The sequence below is a fragment of the Taudactylus pleione genome, unplaced genomic scaffold (assembly GCF_031769625.1).
Source record: "Taudactylus pleione unplaced genomic scaffold, aTauple2 ptg000041l, whole genome shotgun sequence".
NCBI lineage: Eukaryota > Metazoa > Chordata > Amphibia > Anura > Myobatrachidae > Taudactylus > Taudactylus pleione.
The window spans coordinates 48,907,798-48,931,029 of record NW_028284443.1 but is presented as its reverse complement, the minus strand read 5'-3'; the positions used below and the strand labels follow the sequence as shown (position 1 = coordinate 48,931,029).

General features: G+C 44.0%; 1 protein-coding gene across 1 annotated transcript in view; it reads left to right on the top strand.

Annotated features, from left to right (window-relative positions):
* The window catches only part of TUBGCP3 (tubulin gamma complex component 3), a 277,741-nt gene that overhangs the window by 31,101 nt on the left and 223,408 nt on the right, over positions 1 to 23,232 (top strand). The window contains exon 2 of the mRNA XM_088456791.1: positions 9,207 to 9,314. Within this exon, the coding sequence (XP_088312917.1) occupies positions 9,207 to 9,314 (108 nt within the window). The remainder of the gene's footprint in view (positions 1 to 9,206; positions 9,315 to 23,232) is intronic.

Sequence of the window (23,232 nt, the reverse complement as noted above, 5' to 3'; positions counted from 1 at the left end):
AACACTTAAGACTGTTTTTCTCCTGGCGATTGCTTCCGCCAGGAGGGTGTCAGAGTTGGGGGCGCTTTCTTGTAGTCCCCCCCCGTCTTAATTTTTCACCAGGACTGAGCGGTTCACCACACTCGTCCTGAGTTTTTGCCTAAAGTGGTTTTAAAATTCCACATCAATCAGGAACTTGTGGTGCCGGCTTTTCAGTCTCCTGATCTTTCAGCTGGTGAGGCTTCATTGGATGTAGTCCGTGCTCTCAGAAATTATGTGGACCGGACTGCTTCTGTTCGGAAGTCCGATTCTTTGTTTTTCCTCTTTGATTTTCACAGGAGGGGTTGGCCTGCCAACAAACAAACTTTAGCCCATTGGCTTTGTTCTGTTATTCATGAGGCTTATATACGGGAACGTTTGCCTGTATTAGCCTCTGTTAAGGCTCATTCCACTCGGTCTGTGGGTCCTTCTTGGGCTGCTAGATGTGGTGCCTCTGCTGTTCAGCTATGTAAGGTAGCCACTTGGTCTTCCATTCAGACATTTTTGAGGTTTTATGCGTTTGACACCTTTGCCTCTCTCAGGATGCATCCTTCGGGCACAGGATTCTCCTTTCTGCTCAGGAGCATCCCCGCCCTTAATTGAACTGCTTTGGGACCTCCCTAAGGTCAACCCAGTGGACCCCCTATGGACCCTGAAGTAGAAAACAAGAGAGATGGTAAGAACTTACCTTTGTTATCTCTGTTTCTAGAAAGTCCATAGGGTCCACAGGGCGCCCGCTCTGACGCACCTGGCTTCATATGGGCTGTGTGACTGGTCACCGGTTTTTCCGTCTCCCGTTTCTGTGAGTATGGTTTTCTTGTGTGTTCCAGTCTTCCTTCTCTCTGTTTAGTCTCCTCCTCCGGCCTTGGCTGCTTATCAACTGAGGTGCCTGTGGCTCGGGGGCGGGGTATAGAGGAGGATGGACCCAAGTGCATCCTGGGAGCAGTGACAGCTTTAACTGCGTTGTGCCCGTTTATCCAGCTCCAGCTATACCCCAAGGTCAACCCTATGGACTTCATAGAAACCGAGATAACAAAGGTAAGTTCTTACCATATCTCTTGATTTATTCACTATTTGAGCTGTTCAGTGATATTTGTTCTGACTTCTCAAAGGCACATTACATTTTTTTACCATTTTTTGCATTAAGATGGAGTGTTGGTCTGTCTCTACCTACGTGTATGTATATGTGTGTGTGTGTGTGTGATTTTATATATATATATATATATATATATATATATATATATATATATATATATAATATTTATTTATAATTTATTAGATAGCAATGCTGCGGCACTCACGGGTCTTTTAAAGAAAGAATGACTCCAACTCAGGGAACGTTCGTTCACCGTTTGTCTTTTCGACTTTTATCAACAACTTCGAAGAAGTTGTGTCTGACACTCCCACCGGTGGGGGAAGTACACGATCACCGGTGGGAGTGTCAGACACCCGGTCAGGTGATGTCAACCAGGAGCGCCAAGCTCCGGCAGCGTGTGACGTCATCGCGCGCACCGGGATGCCTGAGTTGCACACGGATGATGTCATCTGCAGGGCGGCACCAGCCGAGAGGCGGAAGTAGGACTGGTCTGCAGCAAACGCTATGTTTGTATAAAGGTATGTGTTTGTCACTTTTTCACTGAAGTTCTTGATAGAAGTCGAAAAGACACGTTGAACGAAAGTTCCCTGAGTTGGAGTCATTCTTTCTTTACAAGACCCGTGAGTGCTGCAGTATTACTATCTATACATTAAGTATCCATATACTCCTGATGGCACCTGAGCGTTTTGTTCTTCATGTGGAGTGCTATATATATATATATATATTTTTTTTTTCGGCACTCCGCCTGGCTGTAAATAAAATCACAAAGTTCCGGTGCCCTCCGACTCCTCAGAGAAATATAAGCCACAATTGGCGGCACTCACGGAGAAAATAAAGAGGGGTCACACGGACCTCACCGCGTTCAACAGTTTCGGTTTATTCTTAAACCTTCGTCGGGAACATGAAAGATACAAAAGACATCTTACCTTAAATAGGTACACCCGCAAGTGAAACAAACACCCCGGAGCCCTCATTTGCGGTGTTCACTGCAGCACACCTGTGCGGAAGTGACGTCCGTACTAAGAAGCTCATTCCTGTCAGGGCAAAAGTGACATCACCATGGAAACATATCAACAATACAAAAATACATAAAAAAGTACATAAAAAAGATGGCTGAATAAACTTACAATAAAAAAGTCAGTCTAAACTGATTACAGAAAGTAATTAAGTTGTAAAGAGTCATTCAAACCATGCGGTTTCAAGGTATTCCGAAAATCAATCCACTAAGCTTCTCTTCTCAATAACTGTTTATCCCTATCACCGCCCCTCCGGTCGCATACAACCTGCTCAATCATTTAATATCTCAATGTCGCTAAAGAGTGTTTGTGCCATTAGACTTGCCTTGGAAGGGAAAGCTAATGAGCAACCTGTTGTGAGACATTTTAAAGAACACAAACACTCTTTAGCACAAACAAAATCTAAAAAAGCCATTACAGTTCTGGAACAACATCCTATGGACAGATGAGACAAAAATCAACTTGTACCAGAGTAATGGGAAGAGAAGAGTATGGAGAAGGAAAGGAACTGCTCATGATCCAAAACATACCACCTCATCATTGAAGCATGGTGGTGGTAGTGTCATGGCGTGGGCATGTATGGCTGCCAATGGAACTGGTTCCCTTGTATTTATTGATGATGTGACTGCTGACAAAAGCAGCAGAATGAATTCAGAAGTGTTTTGGGCAATATTATTTGCTCATATTCAGTCAAATGCTTCAGAACTCATTGGACGGCGCTTCACAGTGCAGATGGACAATGACCCGAAGCATACTATGAAAGCAACCAAAGAGTTTTTTAAGGCTAAAAAGTGGAATGTTATGCAATGGCCAAGTCAATCCCCTGACCTGAATCCGATTGAGCATGCATTTCACTTGATGAAGACAAAACTGAAGGGAAAATGCCCCAAGAACAAGCAGGAACTGAAGACATTTGCAGTAGAGGCCTGGCAGAGCATCACCCGGGATGAAACCCAGCGTCTGGTGATGTCTATGCCTTCCAGACTTGAGGCTGTAATTGCCTGCAAAGGATTTGCAACAAAGTATTAAAAAGTGAAAGTTAGATTTAGGATTGTTTAGTTTGTCCCATTACTTTTGGCCCCTTAAAAATTGGGAGGCACATATAGAAACCGTTGTAATTCCTACACCGTTCACCTGATTTGGATGTAATTACCCTCAAATTAAATCTGAAAGTCTGCAGTTAAAGCACATCTTGTTTGTTTCATTTCATAGCCATTGTGGTGGTGAATAGATGCCAAAATATGAAAATTCTGTCAATATCCCAATATTTATGCACCTGACTGTATGTGTCCAACAAGTGTGTACGGGCGATCAGCCGATCGCCCGTACACAGGGGCGCCGAGAGGGGGGGGTGGGGGAGTGCCGCAAGCGGGTACTTAATACCTGGGTATGGCACTGCTCCCCATCCCTCTTAGGTTCACAGCAGCCCAGCACACGCTGCTGTGTGCTGGGCTGCACTGGAAGACTGTCCGAGGCTGCTAAAGCTCCCCCCATTGGCTGTGCGCCGGGCTGAGGGGCACACAGAGCCCCCCTCCCAAGCACGCAGTGCCGCAATTGGGTTTTTGAAGGGTATGGTCACAAGTGCTGCAATTAGGCTCAGTGTGTAAGAACGACCATCATCTGCAGATATTCGCTATAGTGTGTACCCACCTTTAGAGTACAACAAAATGGGAAATCCCATTGTCAACACTCTAAGGGGTAAATTTACTGAAGCAAGCGTTTTTAGAAGTAGGGATGTTGCCCATAGCAACCAATCAGATTCTAGCTATTTTCTAGAAGGTGCTAGTTAAATGTTATGTAGAATCTGGTTGCTATGGGCAACATTTCCACTTCTAAAAACTCACCTTAGTAAATTTACCCCTAAATATGGACATAATATACCACAACTGATTTTTTTTTTTTTGTATGTGTGGATATCTGTAATACAGTGGAATTGGTAGATTTCAATATCAAAATACATTTTATTTTTGTCCTTCCAGCTTTACTTTTATTTGTATTTTTAAATAATGTTGATATCCTTTCTGAGATTCCCAGCACATATTTACCTATTTATGCACTAAATTTCATTATATCTCTCATGGAGAACATCTTCCGAATAACCCTGCTCACGAAAGGCTGTTAATTAATTTGCCTGTTCATAATAACCCCTATAAAGGAACAATTGCATTTAAGGCGTAAATGCTGTCCTTTTGGAATATTATTCTTCCATTTATGGAAATGACAACTCGTGGAGCATAAATAATTATTGCAACCCACCTCCTTTTTTTTTTTTTTTTCTTTTTGTCTGTATGCACCCTTTATTAATCGAGAGGGCGATATCCAGAAAATTAATGTGTTTAGGGTGAACAGTATGGGTGAATGTCAAACCAAAAGTGATAGAATTAAGATGAGAAATAATTGATACCAAATCTAGACCCCCATTCGAAATTATAAACAAATTATCATTAATCTGCCATAAAGCAGACTTCCCTAGCTATATTGATCTTCGAAGAGGCCCATATACAGATTGGCAAAGCTAGGGGCAAACTTGGTGCCCATTCCAGTCCCGTGCAGCTGTAAATAAAACTGCATCAAATAAAAAAGTGAGTCAATATAAACAAAATAGAATCCAACAAAAACTTACACCTTCTCTCTCCAAGGTCCACATCAGAGCTAAGGAAGTGGTGGCTATCTTCAGCACCCCCCTAATGGGGGATGTTTGTGTATAGCGGCTCAACATCGCAAGTCACCAACACATAGTCATCCAGCCATTTCACGCCACCCACTAGTTGGAGAAACTGGGTGGTGTCTCTGATGTGTGACCTTTAGAGAGACCACATGTGTCTAAAAAAGAATCAACAAAAGCCGAAAGATTAGAATTGAGGGACCCAACCCCCGAAATGATAGGGCGACCTGGACGAGAAAAAAGTGATTTCTGAATTTTAGGAAGGTGATAATAAACAGGAGTGACTGTGTGTAAGTTAAACAAAAAAAACTAATTCTTCCTTAGAGATCGCCCCCTCGATTTATGCCTTGTTCAATAATTCTTTTAACTCCAATTGGAATTTAACTGTCTGACTTCCCGAAAGTTTTTGATAAAATTCTCTTGTCATCAAGCTGTCTGTGTGCCTCTAGACCATGTCTTCAACCTTTGTCCCTCCAGCTGCTGTGGAACTACAGATCCCAGGATGCCTGGCCACAGTTTTTTAGCATGCTGTTATATCAAAATGGTGGCAGGGCATGCTGGGATGTGTAGTCCCAGCTAGAGGGAAAAAGGTTGAAGACCCCTGCTCTAGACCATAGTCTGCGGCATCCTGTATCATCATTCCTCCCCCCTTATCGGCTGCTTTTCTAACAATCGGTTTTATCTTTTTTAATTGAGAGCTCTTCTCTCAGAATAACAATCAGATAATTTTTAATTTAATTCTTTTTTTATACTCATTGTTTCTTATGCATAATGCTTGAAATCTCTTAAGTGTTGACGCATAAAAAGATTCTATATAGGAACTCTTTCATATTGGGTAGGGCAGAATTCAGACTTTTTCTTAAAGATCTTTGTTCATATTTTTTACTTTCAGTATCCTAAATCCTAACCGGTTCGATTTTGGAATCCATAGCTCCATTTTCTATATATAATAATTCATTCAGAATTTCCAGAGCTGCCTCATCTTCTTTATCATGTATCAAGGGAATACCTTCAATTCCTCTCTTATTTAGGGATGTTTTGGCAAAGTATCTTTTGTGACAAAGATCCCTAGTATATTTGTTTAATTCTACAAACAATTCAAATGGGTCAGGGTGTACCTTACTGACCATGCTGTAAAGTAAAATCCCTTTTTTGACTAAATGAAATCTTGCATAATTAGTCCTTAATGGAAAATGTTAATATATGGAAGTTTCGGGAACATAAGCAATGTTCCCGCTAGACTGCGGGCAGGGCGCTAGGGGTAACTACAGGTAGTCTCTGCGCGCGTTCCTCAAAAGGCATGGCTGGCCATGTAGGGCCGTGTCTTTGTGACACACCTCCAATTTGTCACACTTGGGGGCATGCCCAGCACTTACGAAGGTGCTTGGATTTCCCCAAGCTCTCCACCTATAGTGAATAGATACCGTACGCTTGCGCACAATGTCTATTTACCTGACAGTGATCGGTTACCGCAACTTTTCCCACTCGCGGGTGGGGGAGGCTCAGCCCTAAGCTTGCCTTATTAAGAACAGAACTATGTCAGGGCATGTTGGTGTATAAATAGTTCCACAGCAGCTGGAGTGCCGCATATTCGCTACCTCTGGTCTAGAAAATTAAATACTATTTTCCCCTACATAAGTTTAAATTGTTCTTTCTCCAAAAGGCGTGTTAAGATGCAGAAGGAATGACTTGATTGGGGCACACTACTGTAATTTAAAATGTTAAATTATTCTAGAAATGAAAGCTTCACTCTTACTGAATAGCCTTAAAATAGTGCATAGAACTGGGTCTGTGATGTTTTTTACTATTCTGTCAAAGGGGTATTCCATATCACGGTTTAACTTTTTTTTTTTTTAATTATTTTGTTAGTAAATACCTTAAATGACTACTTATTGTTAGAAGAACAAGGAGTCCAGTAAGTGATGATATGGCTCCTACAAGAGCCCTGATCTCAAAACCATTGAGTCTGTCTGGGATTACATGAAGAGACAGAAGGATATGAGCAAGCCTACATCCACAGAAGATCTGCAGTTAGTTCTCCAAGATGTTTCGAACAACCTCCCTGCCGAGTTCCTTCAAAATCTGTGTGCAAGTGTACCTAGAAGAATTGATGCTGTTTTGAAGGCAGAGTGGTCACACCAAATATTGATATCTCTTCTGTTCATTCACTTTGCATTTTAATTGATAAAATCTATTAACACTTCTATTTTTTTAAAGCATTCTTACTTTGCAAAGGTTTTAGGTAGGTGTGGAAAAGATGCTGCAAAGTACTGTATTTGAACACATCTGAACAGTTCAAAACATCTTCCAGAAAGACTGCTAATAACACCTTTTGGGGGTCTATTCATCGTCCCTTAATTTCTACAAAAGCGTGTGAAAATTAATTTTTACGAAAGTAGGGGAAAATGTTAAAAGATCAGGGCTACTCATTAAGCATGTAACACAGGAGATATCACAGATATCTCCTAGTTACAATTCTGTTCCGATAATTTCCACAGTCCCCATACTTTTAGTGTGGGGATGTAGAAATTAGGTAATTCATCAAGTTCTGAAAGCCATTTTTTCGGAACTTGCGAGTGATACTGTACGCCACCCTGAGAAGGTGTACAGTATCAGATACCATGCACAAGCTACACAGCAGCTTGTGCAGTAGAGGGATCTTTTCAGATCTCTACCTGCTCTGTTTACTTCCGGCATGTCTGGCTGTCACTTGCTCCCTCCTGTGCACTTTTCCACGGGTCCCGGGAGAGCTTGTACTGCAGGGACGCCGGGGTAGCTTGCACACGCCGCGGAGAGGGGGGTGGGGGAGGAGTGAGGCACCACCTGCGAAGGCTGCTGGAGGAATGGGGGAGGGAAGGACAGACGGACACAGACGACAGCGGGGGGGAAGTTAAGCAGACTAGTGGTGGGGTGGCAGGACAGACACCGCAAACGGAAGGGTGGGAGTACACCAGTGGCCGCGGGAGTGAAGGTTGGCTGGGACAGACACCAGTGTTCACGGGGGTAAGGGGGGGGTGTAGTAGGGTGGCTGGGATGGATAATGGCAGTGGGTGAGGGGGCGGTGGAGTTAAACAGACCAAAAGCAGTGGTGGGGGGGGCGTCGGGACAGACATTGGCAGGTGTGACACCAGTACCCGCGAAGGGGAAGGGTGGCCTGGGGGGGGTAAACTGGCGGGTGGGGGGGAAAGAGACAGACATGTAGCAGTGAGGAAATCCTTATGGATACCTCAGCTGCATGGGGAACAGTAACTTTTCCGAAAAAGCTGACTCCTCGAAAAGACCAGCTTTTCAGATGTGATACTTTTGTTAGGGAGGCATGATGAATGCCTACAAAATTTTTTTTTTTTTTTTTTTTAAACTCGTAGCGAGTTTAAAACCTAATTATCACTAGTGATAATTATGTAATGATGATTTGGCCCCTATGTTAGGATAATTCAGTGTTTAGAAGTATGTTCGATTTTAAGACCAATATAGCAAAATTGTAATAATGTTTCTATCGGCACATACGGTTCACTAAATTGTGTGCTAAAATGATGATAAAGTAGACCGTGATCTTAATCAAGCATCAGTGTATAAATATATGGTTACTCTGATACAATGCAACAAAAAAGCAATGAACTTTAGAATATTGAAGATAAGGTAATGTGATTTATCAAAGCCATGTTTTTTTAAAAGCTGATACACAGTGCAACGTCAGATGTATCCTGTAGCAACTTATGTAAAAATTGCAGCAATTTAAATAAACAAATGTGTTATTTTACAGTTATACAAGTATGATACAATCATTATTCCAATAGCAGGTATCAGTATTGACCAAGCTGAAGGAATGAAGGGGTATAGGAAGTGTACACTACTGTCTAGCACATTTTTAATTCTAGTTCTGCTCTTACTAGCAAACAAAAAAAGTGTTTTGATGATAAAATGAATGCTGACGTCATGTGTTTAATACTGTTTGAGGATAGTCTAATAAAGCACAGTAGGTCTTTTCATGCATCTGCTGTCAACTGTTGTACAATGTTTTCATTGCAATAGGTATTGTAGGAGTTTAAAGCACCAAGGACGAGTGCGAGCACTCCAATAAGAAGTATACCTTGTAGGTGTTGGTTGTGGCATGTGCAGTGAATCCTGTGCTTACTAAAGATTTCCATCACTGCTGATGAAACCTGGAAGTTCTGTGTTTCACCCTTTTGGCTGTTCCCAAATGTTCCCTTTTAGAAGATTAACTTCCTGGGAGCACCACCAACAAAAAGTTTTCTGCAGTATTTCTTACACTGTTTATTTTGTCTATGGTTTTTTTTTTTTTTTCACTAAATGTTGTGCCTATATTTGACAGTCCTGTGCAGAATCGTCATTTTGTTTAAATGATCCTTCTAAGCATGTATGAATAAACTTTTTTTTTTTTTTGTCTTAGCGGATGTAGCCCAGCAGTTTCAGTATGCAGTTCGTGTAATAGGTAGCAATTTTGCTCCAACTGTTGAACGAGATGAATTTCTTGTCGCTGAAAAAATTAAAAAAGAATGTAAGTACTCTTTTACTTTAAAGATGTTTTTTGGAGCATTTGAAAACTTGATTCCGGTCCATGTTTGGGATGTTTTGTTGAAAACAATAATTTAAAGCAGCAAAAATCTAAATAAATATATATATATATATTTTATTTCAATTGCATATCGTTTAAGCATTTATCTAATCTATATCTTTATCAATTCATTATCTCCTTTAAATACCTATTTGCTGGGCAAACTAGTGTGGCTGCCACAGTGTTTTCGTTCTTGGCATGTTCTATGATGAGAGAAGGGTGAGAAGGAGGGTAAGAATGTCACAGTGAGCAAAGCATACACAAAACACATTGGTCTCTCTGACTTACACAGTCTATCTGCTACATAGACTCAAGGAGCTAGGAATAGAAGGGGAAGAATGTTACAGTAAATGCAGAGTTCAGACAATGCTTGTGTGCTCACTACATCTTGTGTCCTGTGACTGTGGTTGCCATAACACCAGAAAATGCAGAATGATCAATCGAGACAAACAAGGGAAACCAAAACAAATCTACGATTAGCCTCCAACAGTGATGTATGGAAATGCTGCTTTAAAGTAAGATGCTAACTAAATTAACATGCAAATTGATTTGTATTGTTTTAGGCAAATATTTTTAAACTACCTAAATTACATATTTAGAATTTATGAAATTAGGATTTTGCATACTTCATGAATGTCAGAATATTTATTTTTCTACTTCAGGGTCCATAGGACTCCACAGGGAGACATTGGGGTGTAGGTGGGACCTGGAGGACCAAACACTAACAGCAAAGCTTTTCAATCCCAGGATGCTCTGGTCCTTTCCCCTATACCCCGCCCAAAGCCTGAGGGCACTTCAATGTCGCTGGTGTCCGGCAGGAACTGGATCACCATTATAACAGAGGGCTGCATTAAGTAGCCCAAGCTTTAATTTTATGATTTAATTTACTTTTTATGTTTTATCAAATGGGCGAGCAGTACCAGACTGTCCTCCGGACGTCTTTGTTGACGCCCCATCACCCCTCAAGAGATAGACCGGAGGCGCTGATGTGGACATTCGCTCGCCCACTACTCCACTAGACCACATGGGGCATAGCGATACTGGCGCAGCGGCATATTGTAAAGGCCAGGGGACCCGGTGGTTAGTGTCAGCCAGAGGATAAGGCGTTCTCCCTGTAGCCCCTCCCCCAGCTCAGGGTGCCATTCCACTGCGTTCTTGGTGTTCCCTGTGCTGCCCCTCCCTCACCCTTCGCCCCCTCAGAGATGCCCGGCAGCCATTTTAGGCAAGCAGTTCTCCGGGAAACGCTGTTTCCAGTTTCCCTCTGTACCTCTCCCAAGGGCCAGGTTATACAGCGCTATATCCTACCAGCCACTGTGGTCTGTGTAGTTCATTTTAGTTCCCATTGCAGACATGTAATGTTATTTTATGCGACTTGTGCTAGTGCTAATCTCTATTTTCTATACTGTCAGTTTATACCTGTCCCTGTTTTCTACTATATCCTGACATACTAAGGTATTGGGGTTTCATTGTACCTCACATCTGCTATTTAGGTGTGAGGACTACCACATACTATATAGCGGACTACCACATACTATATAGCGCGGTTGCACACTCCATTGTGCCATATTACACATACTGCAAGGTGTTCATAACATTGTATCATACTGTGTATTCTATTAATCTTGTGACTATGTCTGGTAGAGTAAAGAATAACAAGCAACCTGATGTTGCTCTTCCTACTCTGATAGCTTGTAAAGGTGCATACACACTAGATGATTTGCTGCATGAGCGATATGGTCTAGTGTTTCCCTGGCAGGTGTGTATCGTTCAGTGCCGGGCACTCTCCCTCATCCCCGAACATGCAACAACCTGACAATATCGTCAGGTTGGCCTGCATGTTCGGGTGATAAACGACAAAGACCAATGACCTGTGGGAGTGCGCATCGTTGGTCGTTTCTGCGTAAAAACTGGACGATATAGTGAACGATAATGTTATCGTTCAGTAATTCAATATATTGTCTAGTGTGTATGCACCTTTAATCCTGCTCTATGGGCTTAGCCACAGAGGACCTCCATTCATTATGGTCTTTGTATTAATTGTTACTCAGCCCCAGGTCCATCAGCCTGGGCTGCCTTTTCACAAATGCTGGCGAAACTTGTGGACCAAGTAGCATTCCCCGTGGTAGCTCCCCCTATGGGATGGCCACAGCAGGTACCCCCTGCAAATCCTTTGCCTCCCCCATGGATAGATGTACTACCTCAGTACAGACTTTGGCTAATACCGCTACGGTTTTTCAGCAAATGCTGCAAAAGGTTAAACCTTTAGCTAGTAAACGTACTATATCATCTTCCCAATCCACACAGTTATCTGATTCTGAGATATCATCTGGGGAGGCAGAGGACGCAGATCTCTATCACTCTGACTCCGTCTCAGGAGAAGAGGAGCCACCCTCTAATCTAAATATATCTTCTCTTGTGAGAGCTGTTAAAACTATTCTACAAATAGAGGATGAACCCTCCCCTAAGAAAAAACATGCACCTTTTAAGCGACAAAAGGTTGTTTTTACCAGAGTTTCCTCACTCTGACCAGCTATCTGATCACATTAGTGAAGCTTGGAAAATGCCCGATAAAAGGTTTCAAATTCCAAAACTGTTTGCTTCCTTTTACCCGCTTACAGCTACTGATTGTACTAAATGGGAAGTTCTCCCAACAATGGATTCTCATGTAACACGTCTGGTTAAAAATGCCACCTTGCCCATTCATACTGCAACCTCCTTGGAGGAGACAACCGATAGACGTATAGAAGCTAGTCATAAATCTATATACTCTTACAAGAGCTATTACTCGTCCTGCTAGGGCTACGGCCTTTCTTGGCAAAAGCCATTGAAAGTTGGGAAGAGGCCCTTGAAGAGACTTTCCCCCTGATGTTTCAAGGGAACAGCTGTCCTACATATCTCACATTAGAGATGCAGCCTCCTACTTGGGTGAAGCAGCTATGGATACAGCTCTCCTGGCCTCCAAGATATCTACCACTTTGGTAGTGGCCCACTGTATTCTTTGGCTATGTTCCTGGAAAGCAGATTCAGAATCAAAATGGACTCTAGAGTCTCTGCCTTATGCAGGAGCAGGGTTGCACAATTTAAATCAAATGATTAAATCATGATTTAAATAATCAGGGTTGCACGATTTAAATCAAATGATGTAGCTGTAGCCCTGGATCGTGCACAAAGACTCAACTGCACAATCAGTGAGCTCTTACAAGTGTGGAAGAAGCTGTTAGATGATCTTGAAGAGATTGGACACCACAGCAATGTAGTAAAGATGTTAAAGGCAAGAGCTAAAATTGCACTCAGATGCCCACTTGCTGGCTAATCTACTTGATCCTAGGTACAGGGGAAGAAGCTTAGTCCTGCTGAAATTGAGACTGCTATAGAGTTTGCTCATGCCAATAATCGAAAAATGATGCCGGTCATCATCAACTTTCGTACATTCATGAAACATTTGCACCATACATGTTTGAAGTGGACACTTTACGCAAAGTATCTCCACTAGCCTGGTGGATGTCCTACGCAGCTCAACTTCAGTTAGACACTTCTGTAGTAAATCTTCTAAACCAGATGTTCACCACAGTTTCATGAAGTGCAGGAATTGAAAGGATATTTTTAACGTACTGTTTTGTACAATCCAAAACACACAACAGATTGGGAAATGAAAAAGCAGCTAAGCTGGTTGCATGCTACAGAGCCTTTTCTGTTGTGGACAAACGTGAGGATGTGGATAAGACATGTACATGTTTGACAACTGAGTGAAATTCAGAGTCTAATTGTACTTCTTGATGCAACTGTTTAGTGTGTATTTATTCTATTACTGTGTTCATTTTGTTACTGTTCTCACTACTAAAACAAGGTCAACAACATCTAAAATTAAACAGTTTAGTTGAAATTGTTTTTTATAAAAATAAAATCCTATTTAAATAAAAAAATCTGATTTAAAACCCGAATATATATATATATATATATATATATATATAAATAACAAAGAAAGCGGCACTCTCAGGCTGTAATGTGCAGGGTCCAACCCCTGAAGACCGGGGTTGGACCCTGAAATGTCGCTAAAGCATTTTTTGTACACATTACAGCCTGAGAGTGCCGCTTTCTTTGTGGTTTTATGTGGAGGGGTGTTTGACCTCATGGTGTGCACCTCAGGAAGTTGATTCATCACATATATATATATATATATATATATATATATATATATATTCCAGTTTTTTTTGCAACCCAGAGACATCCTGTTTGGTCCAGAATTGGATAAATTTGTGACTACTTTGGCAACTAACAAGACTGCGTTTCTGCTCTCTGCATATGATACAAAGCTGTGGACGTCATCCTTTCAGTCCTTTCACCTTCAAGGCAAAGCCAAGGGTCAGTCCTTTCCACCACAATAGACATCAGCCAAGGCCTCCATGCCCAGGGCCAAACAAGCCTGGGCTACTAGACGTCCACCTGCCAAGTCTGAGGACAGGCCTGCAGCCTGATGGGGCGGTCCTCTCCCTGGGGGGCTCCCAGGGTGGGAGGCCGACTTCTTCCATTTGCCCAAGTTTGGTATCAAACCACGTCCTATGCCTGGGTAAGAGAAGAGGTCTCCCATGGATATACCCTCTCCTTCCTGAGGTGACCTCCCCAAAAGTTATTTTGCACAGGACCTCCATCGGACTCAACCAAAGCTCTGCTACTCTAAAAAGTAATTCAGTCCTTACTGAAATCAGGAGTAATAATTTGGGTCCCCACCTCACAATGGAGCAAGGTCTGTTATTCTACCCTTTTCTTAGTTCAGAAGCCCAATGGGTCTTATCGGCCTATCCTCAACCTCAAGTCTCTGAATAAGTTTATCAGGGTGCCCAAGTTTTGTATGGAAACACTCCGTTCTTTTATCCTAGCTATGGTGCCTGGAGATTTTATGGTATCCCTAGACAATGAGGACGCTTACCTACATGTACCTATAGCGCCTTCTCATCAACATTATCTGTGATTTGCTACACTGCAACAACATTACCAATTCCAGGCTTTGCCGTTTGGCCTCTCTTTACCAAGATCATGGCAGTTTTGGCCTCCTCTCTTCATTGTCAAGGGATCTTCACAGCCATTTTCAGGTAACCATTGCCTTTCTACAAATGCACGGTTGTCTACTCAACTGGAAAAAGTCTTCCCTGACACCCTCTCAAAGCATGGTACATCGGGCTACCCAATCTGCTCAAATCTCAGATGATGAGCCTCCCCCCAGAGCCTGTCCCTAGCATGGTGGCTATAGACTTCCCATTTGAACCAGTGTCGTACCTTTTGGATCCTGGACTGGGCTCTCTTCACCAGACTCAAACCTCAGAGAGTGGGGAGCAGTATCCGGCCAGCACTCCTTCCAGGGCCGATGGTCCCCAGTCGAGGCAGTGTCGCCAATCAACATCTTGGAACTTCGAGCCCTCTACAGAGCTCTTACTCTGGCTCAGAATATTTTGAAAAACACGCCAGTACAAGTACAGTTCGACAACGCCACGGCTGTGGCCTACATCAATCACCCAAGGCACTCTTAAGTCAGTCAGTAATGACAGAAGTGTCCCGCATTCTCACCTGGGCAGAACGCAATCTCCCAGCCATCTCTGCAGTGTTCATCCCGGGGCTTCTCAATTGGGAGGTGGATTTCCTCAGCTGCCACGAGGTGCATGCTGGAGAATGGTCTGTACATCCAGCAGTCTTTCAGCTTCTAGTGGAAAAATGGAGTCTTCCGGAGGTGGATGTTATGGCCTCCAGACACAACAACAAACTTCCAGTTTATGGAGCCAGAACAAAGGACCCCAACGCGGCCTTCATAGATACATTGTCTGTGAGATGGAACTTCCATTTAGCATATCTCTTCCCCTCCAATATCCCTGCTTCCACAAGTACTTTGAAAGTTAAGACAGGAGGGAGGCACAGTCCTGTTAATACCTCTGGCCTGGCCCAGACGTCACTGGTACTCCGATCTTCAAAGGCTCTCCATAGACATTCCTCTTCAGCGTCCTCTATTAGTAGACCTGTTGTCTCAGGGTCTATGTCTACATACGGACCTAGTCCAGCTGTCTTTAACGGCTTGGCTTTTGAGACATCCCTAGTGGCTAAAGGTTTTTCCAGCTCTGTGGTCCAGACCATGCTAAAAGCATGTAAACCAGCTTCAGCCAGGATTTACCACAGAATATGGCATTCATATTTCCAATGGTGTGCTGCAAGAAACTATGACCCTCAGATCTTTACGGGTTCTAGAATTCTTGCCTTTCTTCAAGCTGGATTGAGTTTAGGTCTCCAGCCTTGCATATCTGAATGTGCAGGTCTCTGCTTTGTCTATGTGGTTTCAGCGCAGAATTGCTCCTTTATTGCATGTTCACACCTTCATGCAGGGTGTTCTATGAATACAACCTCCCTTTGTCCCTCCTGTGGCTCCATGAGATTTCATCAGTGGTGCTCCAAGCACTTCAGGAACCTTCATTTGAACCTCTGGAATCAGTGGCTGTCAAATGGCTCACTGCAAAGACTCTGCTTCTTCTGGCTACAGCATCTGCCCTTAGGGTATCAGATTTAGGGGAGCTTTCATGTCGCTCCCCCTTTTGATACTTCATCGGGGCAGGGCTGTTCTTCAAACACGCCCAGGCTTCTTTCCCAAGGTGGTTTCTCGCTTCCACCTGAATGTGGAAATTGTGGTTCTGGCCTTTAATTCTTCAGACCTCTTGGCAGATGAGACCTCTTTAGATGTGGACCGTACTGCTTCCATCCGGAAATCGGACTCCCTCTACATGGATTTCACAAGAAGGGATGGGCAGCTAACAAACCGACTCTGGCCAGATGGATTCGCATGACTATCTCACAGACTTACACACAGACTGGCCTTCCTGTGCCGACTACACTCTACTAATTCGACTCACTCTGTGGGTCCCTCGTGGGCAGCACGGCATGGCGTCTCAGCTGAACAGCTATGCAAGGTGGCCACCTGGTCTTCTGTCCACACCTTTCTTAGCTTTTATGCCCTTGATACATTTCCATCCAAGGTAGCTTCCTTTGGGCGTACGGTTCTCCTACCCACTCAGAAGCACTCCCGCCCTTGAACAATTGCTTTGGGACATCCCCAATGTCTCTCTGTGGAGCCCTATGGACCCTGAAGAAGAAAAGAAGTTTTACCATAACTCTCAACTTGGTTAACTCTTTGAAGTCCCTATAGTCCATAGGGCACCCGCCCTGACGCTCCTAGTTTTCTATGTTTTTTTTTTTTTCTCCTGGTCACTTGTTTCCTTCTCTGTGTGAGCGTGTGATTCTTTAGTGTACCAGTCTTCCTTTTCTCCTATCCTGCTCCCACTTTAACAAAACTGAAGTGCCTGCGAGCTGTGGGCGGGGTATAGGGGGGAATAACCGGAGCATCCTGGGATTGAATAGCTTTGCTGTTGGTGTCCAGTCCTCAATGTCCCACCTACACCCCAATGTCTCCCTGTGGACCCTATGGATTTTGAAGAAAGCGAATTAACCAAGATAAGTTTTACCATAGCCCTCCTTTTATGAATACAAAACATTGAACTATTAGCTTTTTGCTTTGTTAATAGCATTAACTGGGTAGATGTAGCATTAAAGCTTCTTAACATGCATATTTGAGGTTAGATAAAATGCCTGTCTGCGCACTCATGTGTTTTTCAATATTGCTGTATTTCATTTTTTTTTGGTAGTCCATAGAAGACAAAAAATTAGAATGTGTAAGTTTAAAAACAAAACAATAATACAAAACTATTTTGTCTAAAAAAATAAGTATGTATGTATATATAATTACTCTCCTTGCAAAAGTATTCACCCCCTTTGCATTTTTCATATTTTGTTGCCTCACAACCTGCAATTGCTTGAAGGTGTGCAGCATTTCATTCACACAACATACCTACAACTGTATTGATTCACAATATAACAAAACAAAAACAAACATTTAGGACAATGTAACAAGAAAACTTCAGCGTGCAGAACTATTCACCCCCCTAAAGTCAGTACTTTGTCGAGCCACCTATTGCGGCAATTACAGCTGAAAGTCGCTTTGAATAAGTCTCTATGAGCTTGCCACATCTTGCTTTCAAGTCTGACCACAGATTCTCAATTGGATTGAGATCTGGGCGTTGACTAGGCCATTCCAACACATTTAAATGTTTCCCCTTAATCACTCGAGTGTTGCTTTAGCAGTATGCTTAGGGTCATTGTCCTGCTGGAAGGTGAATCTCCGTCCCAGTCTCAAATCACAGGCAGACTGAAACAGGTTTTGCTCAAGAATATCCCTGTATTTAGCACCATCCATCTTTTCCTCGGCATGAATCAGTTTCCCAGCCCCTGCTGCTGAAAAACATCCCCACAACATGATGCTGCCACCACCATGTTTCACTGTGGGGATGGTGTTCTTGGGGTGATGGGATGTGTTGGGTTTGCGCCAGACATAGCATTTTCCTTGGTGGCCGAAAAGTAACATTTTAGTCTTATCTGACCAGAGCACCTTCCTCCATACATTTGGGGAGTCACCCACATGCCTTTTGGCAAACTCAAATTGTGTCTTCTTATTTTTATCACTAAGTAATGGCTTTTTTCTGATCACTCTTCCATAAAGCCCAGCTCACTAATAAATCGTCATAGTAGTTGACGTTTCGGTTCCCTCAGGAACAGCCGTCAGGACAGCAGCATAGATGTAAACAGGACAATGCTTATATATATATATATATATATATATATATATATATATATATATGTGTCTCCCACATCCAAATATTCCGAAATACGGAATATTCCGAATTACGGAATATTTTTTGTATGACTGATAATGTGAAACCTTTGCTTTCTGATGGTTCAATGTACACAAGCTTTTTTTAAAGCACAAAATCATTAAAATACAGTATACAATAACCTTCAGGCTGTGTGTATAAGGTGTATATGTAACATAAATTAATTTCATGTATGTACACAAACTTTTTTTGATGCTCAAAATTATTAAAAATATTGTATAAAATGACCTGCAGGCTGTGTGTATAAGGTGTATATAAAACATAAATGCATTCTGTGTTTAGTTTTGGGTCCTATACCCAAGAAATTTCATTATAGTATGCAAATATTCCAAAATACAGAATATTCCGTTATCCAAAATAACCCTGGTCCCAAGCATTTTGGATATGGGAGACTCAACCTGTATGTGTGTGTGTGTGTGTGTGTGTGTGTGTATATATATATATGTATATATGTATATATATATATGTGTATATATATGTATATATATATGTATGTATATATATATATATATATATATATATGTATATATATATATATATATGTGTATATGTGTGTGTATATGTGTATATATATGTGTATATATATGTGTATATATATATATATATATGTGTATATATATGTGTATATATATATATATATATATATATATATATATATATAAATAATACAGACTTGAGCTTATGCACACACTTGTATTGTTCATCTCCCGGGTGCTCTTTCAATTGAAGTACCCATTAATGGTACTCCTGTTCACATGCCACAATCAAATGAAGGCACTACCCCTTAATTTCAGCTTTTCTATTGCATAGTTCATTTAATCTTCACCACCCAGTACAAAAATACACCATCGCTGTTATCCAGCCTTCAACAACGAATGTAGGCAGTTCGTATAAACATGAATAATGTTCAAAATATCCCAACAGCAAAATACTTATTGCATCAATACTTATTGCGCCTGTCGACTTCGGTCCAGAAAGGGCCGTTCAAGGCTTCCAGCAATTAGACAGCATAACACCAACAGTTACAGCATGGCATATAGGTATGACACCCGTCCCCTCAAGAACTGGACCTACAACCCTTACCTGTAATTCAATATTCAATGCACCTGTGCCTTCCATCTGGCGTGCGTTCCAGATGACCGCGCATGTGCATTACATCCTATCCCTCCGTAGTCGCGCGAGACAAAGCACATCATGTGCCGTTTTAAGCTACGCGCGGTCACTTGGCTATTGTTTACTTCCGGGATTTAGAGGGCTAAAGCAGCGCCCTCTTTCGTCATGGCAACCCAATATACTGTCCTATCAAGTGCCATGTTTATCCATTACTTAAATAAAGCTCTATCGGGCGGTTATATTTTATGCCTCTCTAAGGGTCCTTAATAACTGGTGGGGTGCCATATCTATAATGAAATCCTGGTTACATGACCATACAACAATTGTCTTAGATATATGAAACACTATTAAATCTTACAATGACAAACAATATAAAAGACACACAAAAACACCAGAGCAAACCCACTATCACTATCCTTATTATCACATAACTATCTAGGTTAATATTGTACTCTTAGAGTGGGAATCAAAATGACCCATCCTACCTAGAAAAATTTTTTTTTGCAACTAGTAATAAGTTACCACATCCATATTTCCACAACAATTATTGGGTAACCACACAATTAAAAGATATAAATCCTTACAAGAAGCCTTGATAATTTATACTTTCATTCAACCCCTTCGGGGCGATAGTGTTTACATTAAAAATCCAACGTGCTTCTTTTTGCAACAGATTTTTTTCTCGGTCACCACCCCTCAAACTAGCCCAGCTAAGCGAAAGAAGTCTTCTGCAAAGACAGTGTTCACCCTCTGTTAATCACTCAGCTGTACTCTGGTGCTGGATATGCTGCTTTTGGGAGGAGCCCCAGCCACTTGTCTCTCCAAGTGGCCACAGAGCCGGTTTCCTGCAACTGTGTGCACTTTCAGAGAAGTGCAGCCCTGGGACTCTGTAGTTCCTGGGGTAGGGGAAGTTTCCCTACCTGTATCCTCCCCCAGACAGGAGCCGCCTGGTTCTGCTGTCATCTCGTGTTAGCGGACAAATCATCTCACCGTAGCAGGATACTCCGCCATACCCTCCTCACGGCATCAGATGCCGGCCCTGAAGGAACTTCATTGCAAAGGCGAGACACCTCTGCCATGGCCACCTCTGCATCCTAGATTGGCTCCCCCCTGCTGATGCGCTGGGCTGGCGCCTCGCTGGTTGCAGCAGCTGGTGCTTGGCGCTCACTGTGTCATCCAATAGATAGTGGGCGGCGAGCTGGGGACGGGACGGGCGTCTAATGGGGACACATCCTCATTGGACAAGGAGACGCTGCTGCCCGCGCTGATTGGATGGGGAGACGCTGGGTAAGTTACTGGGCTGGCTGCTGCGGTGTGCAGGACCTGCTAATTTTTAAAGTAAGTCCCTCCTTTGCTGCAGCGCTTAAGTACGGCTTATAACGCGTGTTTCTACATCAAGATCCATAGGGCATCCACAGGATACCTTGGGGTATTGGTGATGACGTCGGGCATCGGACACCACAGAGTTACATTTTCATCCTCCCAGGATGCACTAGGGTCTCTCTCCTTCTATACCCCGCCCCCGAGCCAAGGCATCTCAGTTTCTTTGGTGTCTGGCCAGGAGTCGGATCACATGCAAGCAGAGTTGGGCTATAATGGCCCCTGAAGTTTTCTACAAGCAGCTGTGGCTGCACAAATGAGCTGTACAGCATGGACAGTCGGTACTGACGTCCATGCTGTCGCTCTTACACCCTGCCGGACCAGAACGCTGGTACTGATCCGGGGATGCTGGTAGGTATCTGGGGTCACAGCTAGTGGTGACCCTGGATTACATGGACTGTGGCCGGATTCAAGGGGGTAGGTAAGCAGCGGGGTCCTGTGGAGGGTATCCGCTGGTAACACCAGTTTTGTAGGTCTCCAGGCAGGGGGCTCCCTGGGGACAGGCTGCGCGTGGAGCCAGGTATTAAGGTACGCTTCCACTAGACCACCAGGGACAGCGGGCTGCAGCATGTGTGGTACAGCGCAGCGTCCCAGGGGTTAATAGCATGCCAGGGAACTGCGCCTTCCCTGTCTAACAGATGGCGCCTCCCCCTCTGCACAGTGCCTCTCCACAGCTGTCTGTCGGCGTCCAGACCGGCAATGGCCGTGTGCTGGGTTGCCAGAGCCATGGAGCATTGGGCTGATAGCTTGGAGATGTCTCTAGACGCTGACTCGTCACCTGAGCAGGTGGAGTTAGTGGGTAACCTCAGAGACTCAGCCACGTACATTAATGAGGCAGCCTTAGATATAGGGCTCCTCACTTCCAGAATCTCCTCAGCAGCAGTGGCTGCACGCCGCACCTCTGGTTGCGTTCTTGGAAAGCAGACGCAGATTCCAAAAAGGGATTGGCCCTGATCTGGACAAAATTGTGGCCACTCTGGCAGCAGCAGAAGTCTGCGTGTCTGCCATCGGCGACAGTCCCATCAGGGCCTAGTACTTCGTCCTTTCGGCACTATAGGTCCCAGGGTAAGTTCAAAGTGCAGTCCTTTCCTAGACAGGCAGGGGCCAAGAAATCTGCCAAGCCAAAGAAGCAGGCTTGGAGTACAAGACGTCCAACTACCAAGTCGGACGATTAGCCCTCAGCCTGACGGGACTGGCCTCCCCTTGGGGGACCCCAAAGTGGGAGGCCGGCTTCTTCAGTTCGCCCAGTGCTGGAGTCTCACAACCTTAGACACTTGGGTAAGAGAAGTGGTCTCTCAGGGGTACGCCCTCTCCTTCCGGCGAAGGCCTTCCAGCCAGTGTTTCACCACGGGCCTTCAGTCAGATCAAGACAAGGCTCGGGAACTCCGGAAGGCGATCCACTCTATGCTCCAGGCTGCAGTTATAGTTGCCGGTCCCGTTGTCCCAGAAAGGATCGGGGTATTACTCCAATCCTTTTCTGGTACAGCAACCCAATGGGTCTTACAGGCCCATCCTCAACCTCAAATCACTTAACCAATTCTTGAGGGTTCCTCGGTTCAGGATGGAGACCCTGCGTTCCACCATTTTGGCGTTGGAGCCGGGGGATTTTATGGTGTCGGTAGATATTCAGGATGCTTACCTGCATATTCCCATTGTCTCAGCACACCAGCGTTTCCTCAGGTTTGCAGTAGGAGACCAACACTTCCAATTTCAGGCACTGCCCTTTGGTCTGGCCACAGCGCCTCGAGTGTTTACCAAAGTCATGGCTGTCATGGCAGCCTACCTGCGGATGCAGGGGGGTCCACTTGTTGCCCTATCTGGACGACCACCGGCTGTTGGCACGGTCTCCAGAGATCCTTCAGCGCCATCTGCAACTGACATTCTCTGTGTTGCAGGCTCAAGGCTGACTGATAAACTGGAAGAAGTCATCCCTGGTGCCATCACAGAGGATGCTCCATCTCTGAGCCCTGTTGGACTCCCAACATCAGAGGATCTTTGTGACGGAGGAAAAGATCTCTGCATTACAGGCAAAAGTACGCAGTTGCCTGCAGAGTCGCCGGGTGTCTATTCACTCGGCAATGAGGTTACTGGGTTCCATGGTGTTGATGTTCGACATGGTGGAGTTTGCCGAGTTTCACTCCAGACCTCTGCAGAAGTTGATCCTCTCCAGATGGAATGGGTTGCCCCACCGGATAAAGGCACAGACAATGGTGCTGTCACCGGAGGTACGTCTGTCGTTAGCCTGGTGGCTGCAGTCTACTCACCTGAACAGGGGGCACCCCTTTTGGATTGCGGACTGGGTCCTTCTGACGATGGACGCCAGTCTTCGAGGTTGGGGAGCAGTGTTGGGTCCACACTTCTTCCAGGGAAAGTGGACGCCAGCAGAATCTGCGCTTCCAATCAACATCTTGGAACTAAGGGCAGTATTCATGGCTCTCCAACAAGCAAGACATGTCCTCCACGGAAAGCCCGTGCAGGTGCAATCGGACAATGCCAACACGGTGGCTTACATAAACCGCCAAGGAGGAAACCGCAGTCAGGCGGCCCTGACAGAGGTGTCCCGCATTCTAGCGTGGGCGGAAGGCAATCTCCCTGCCATATCGGCAGTG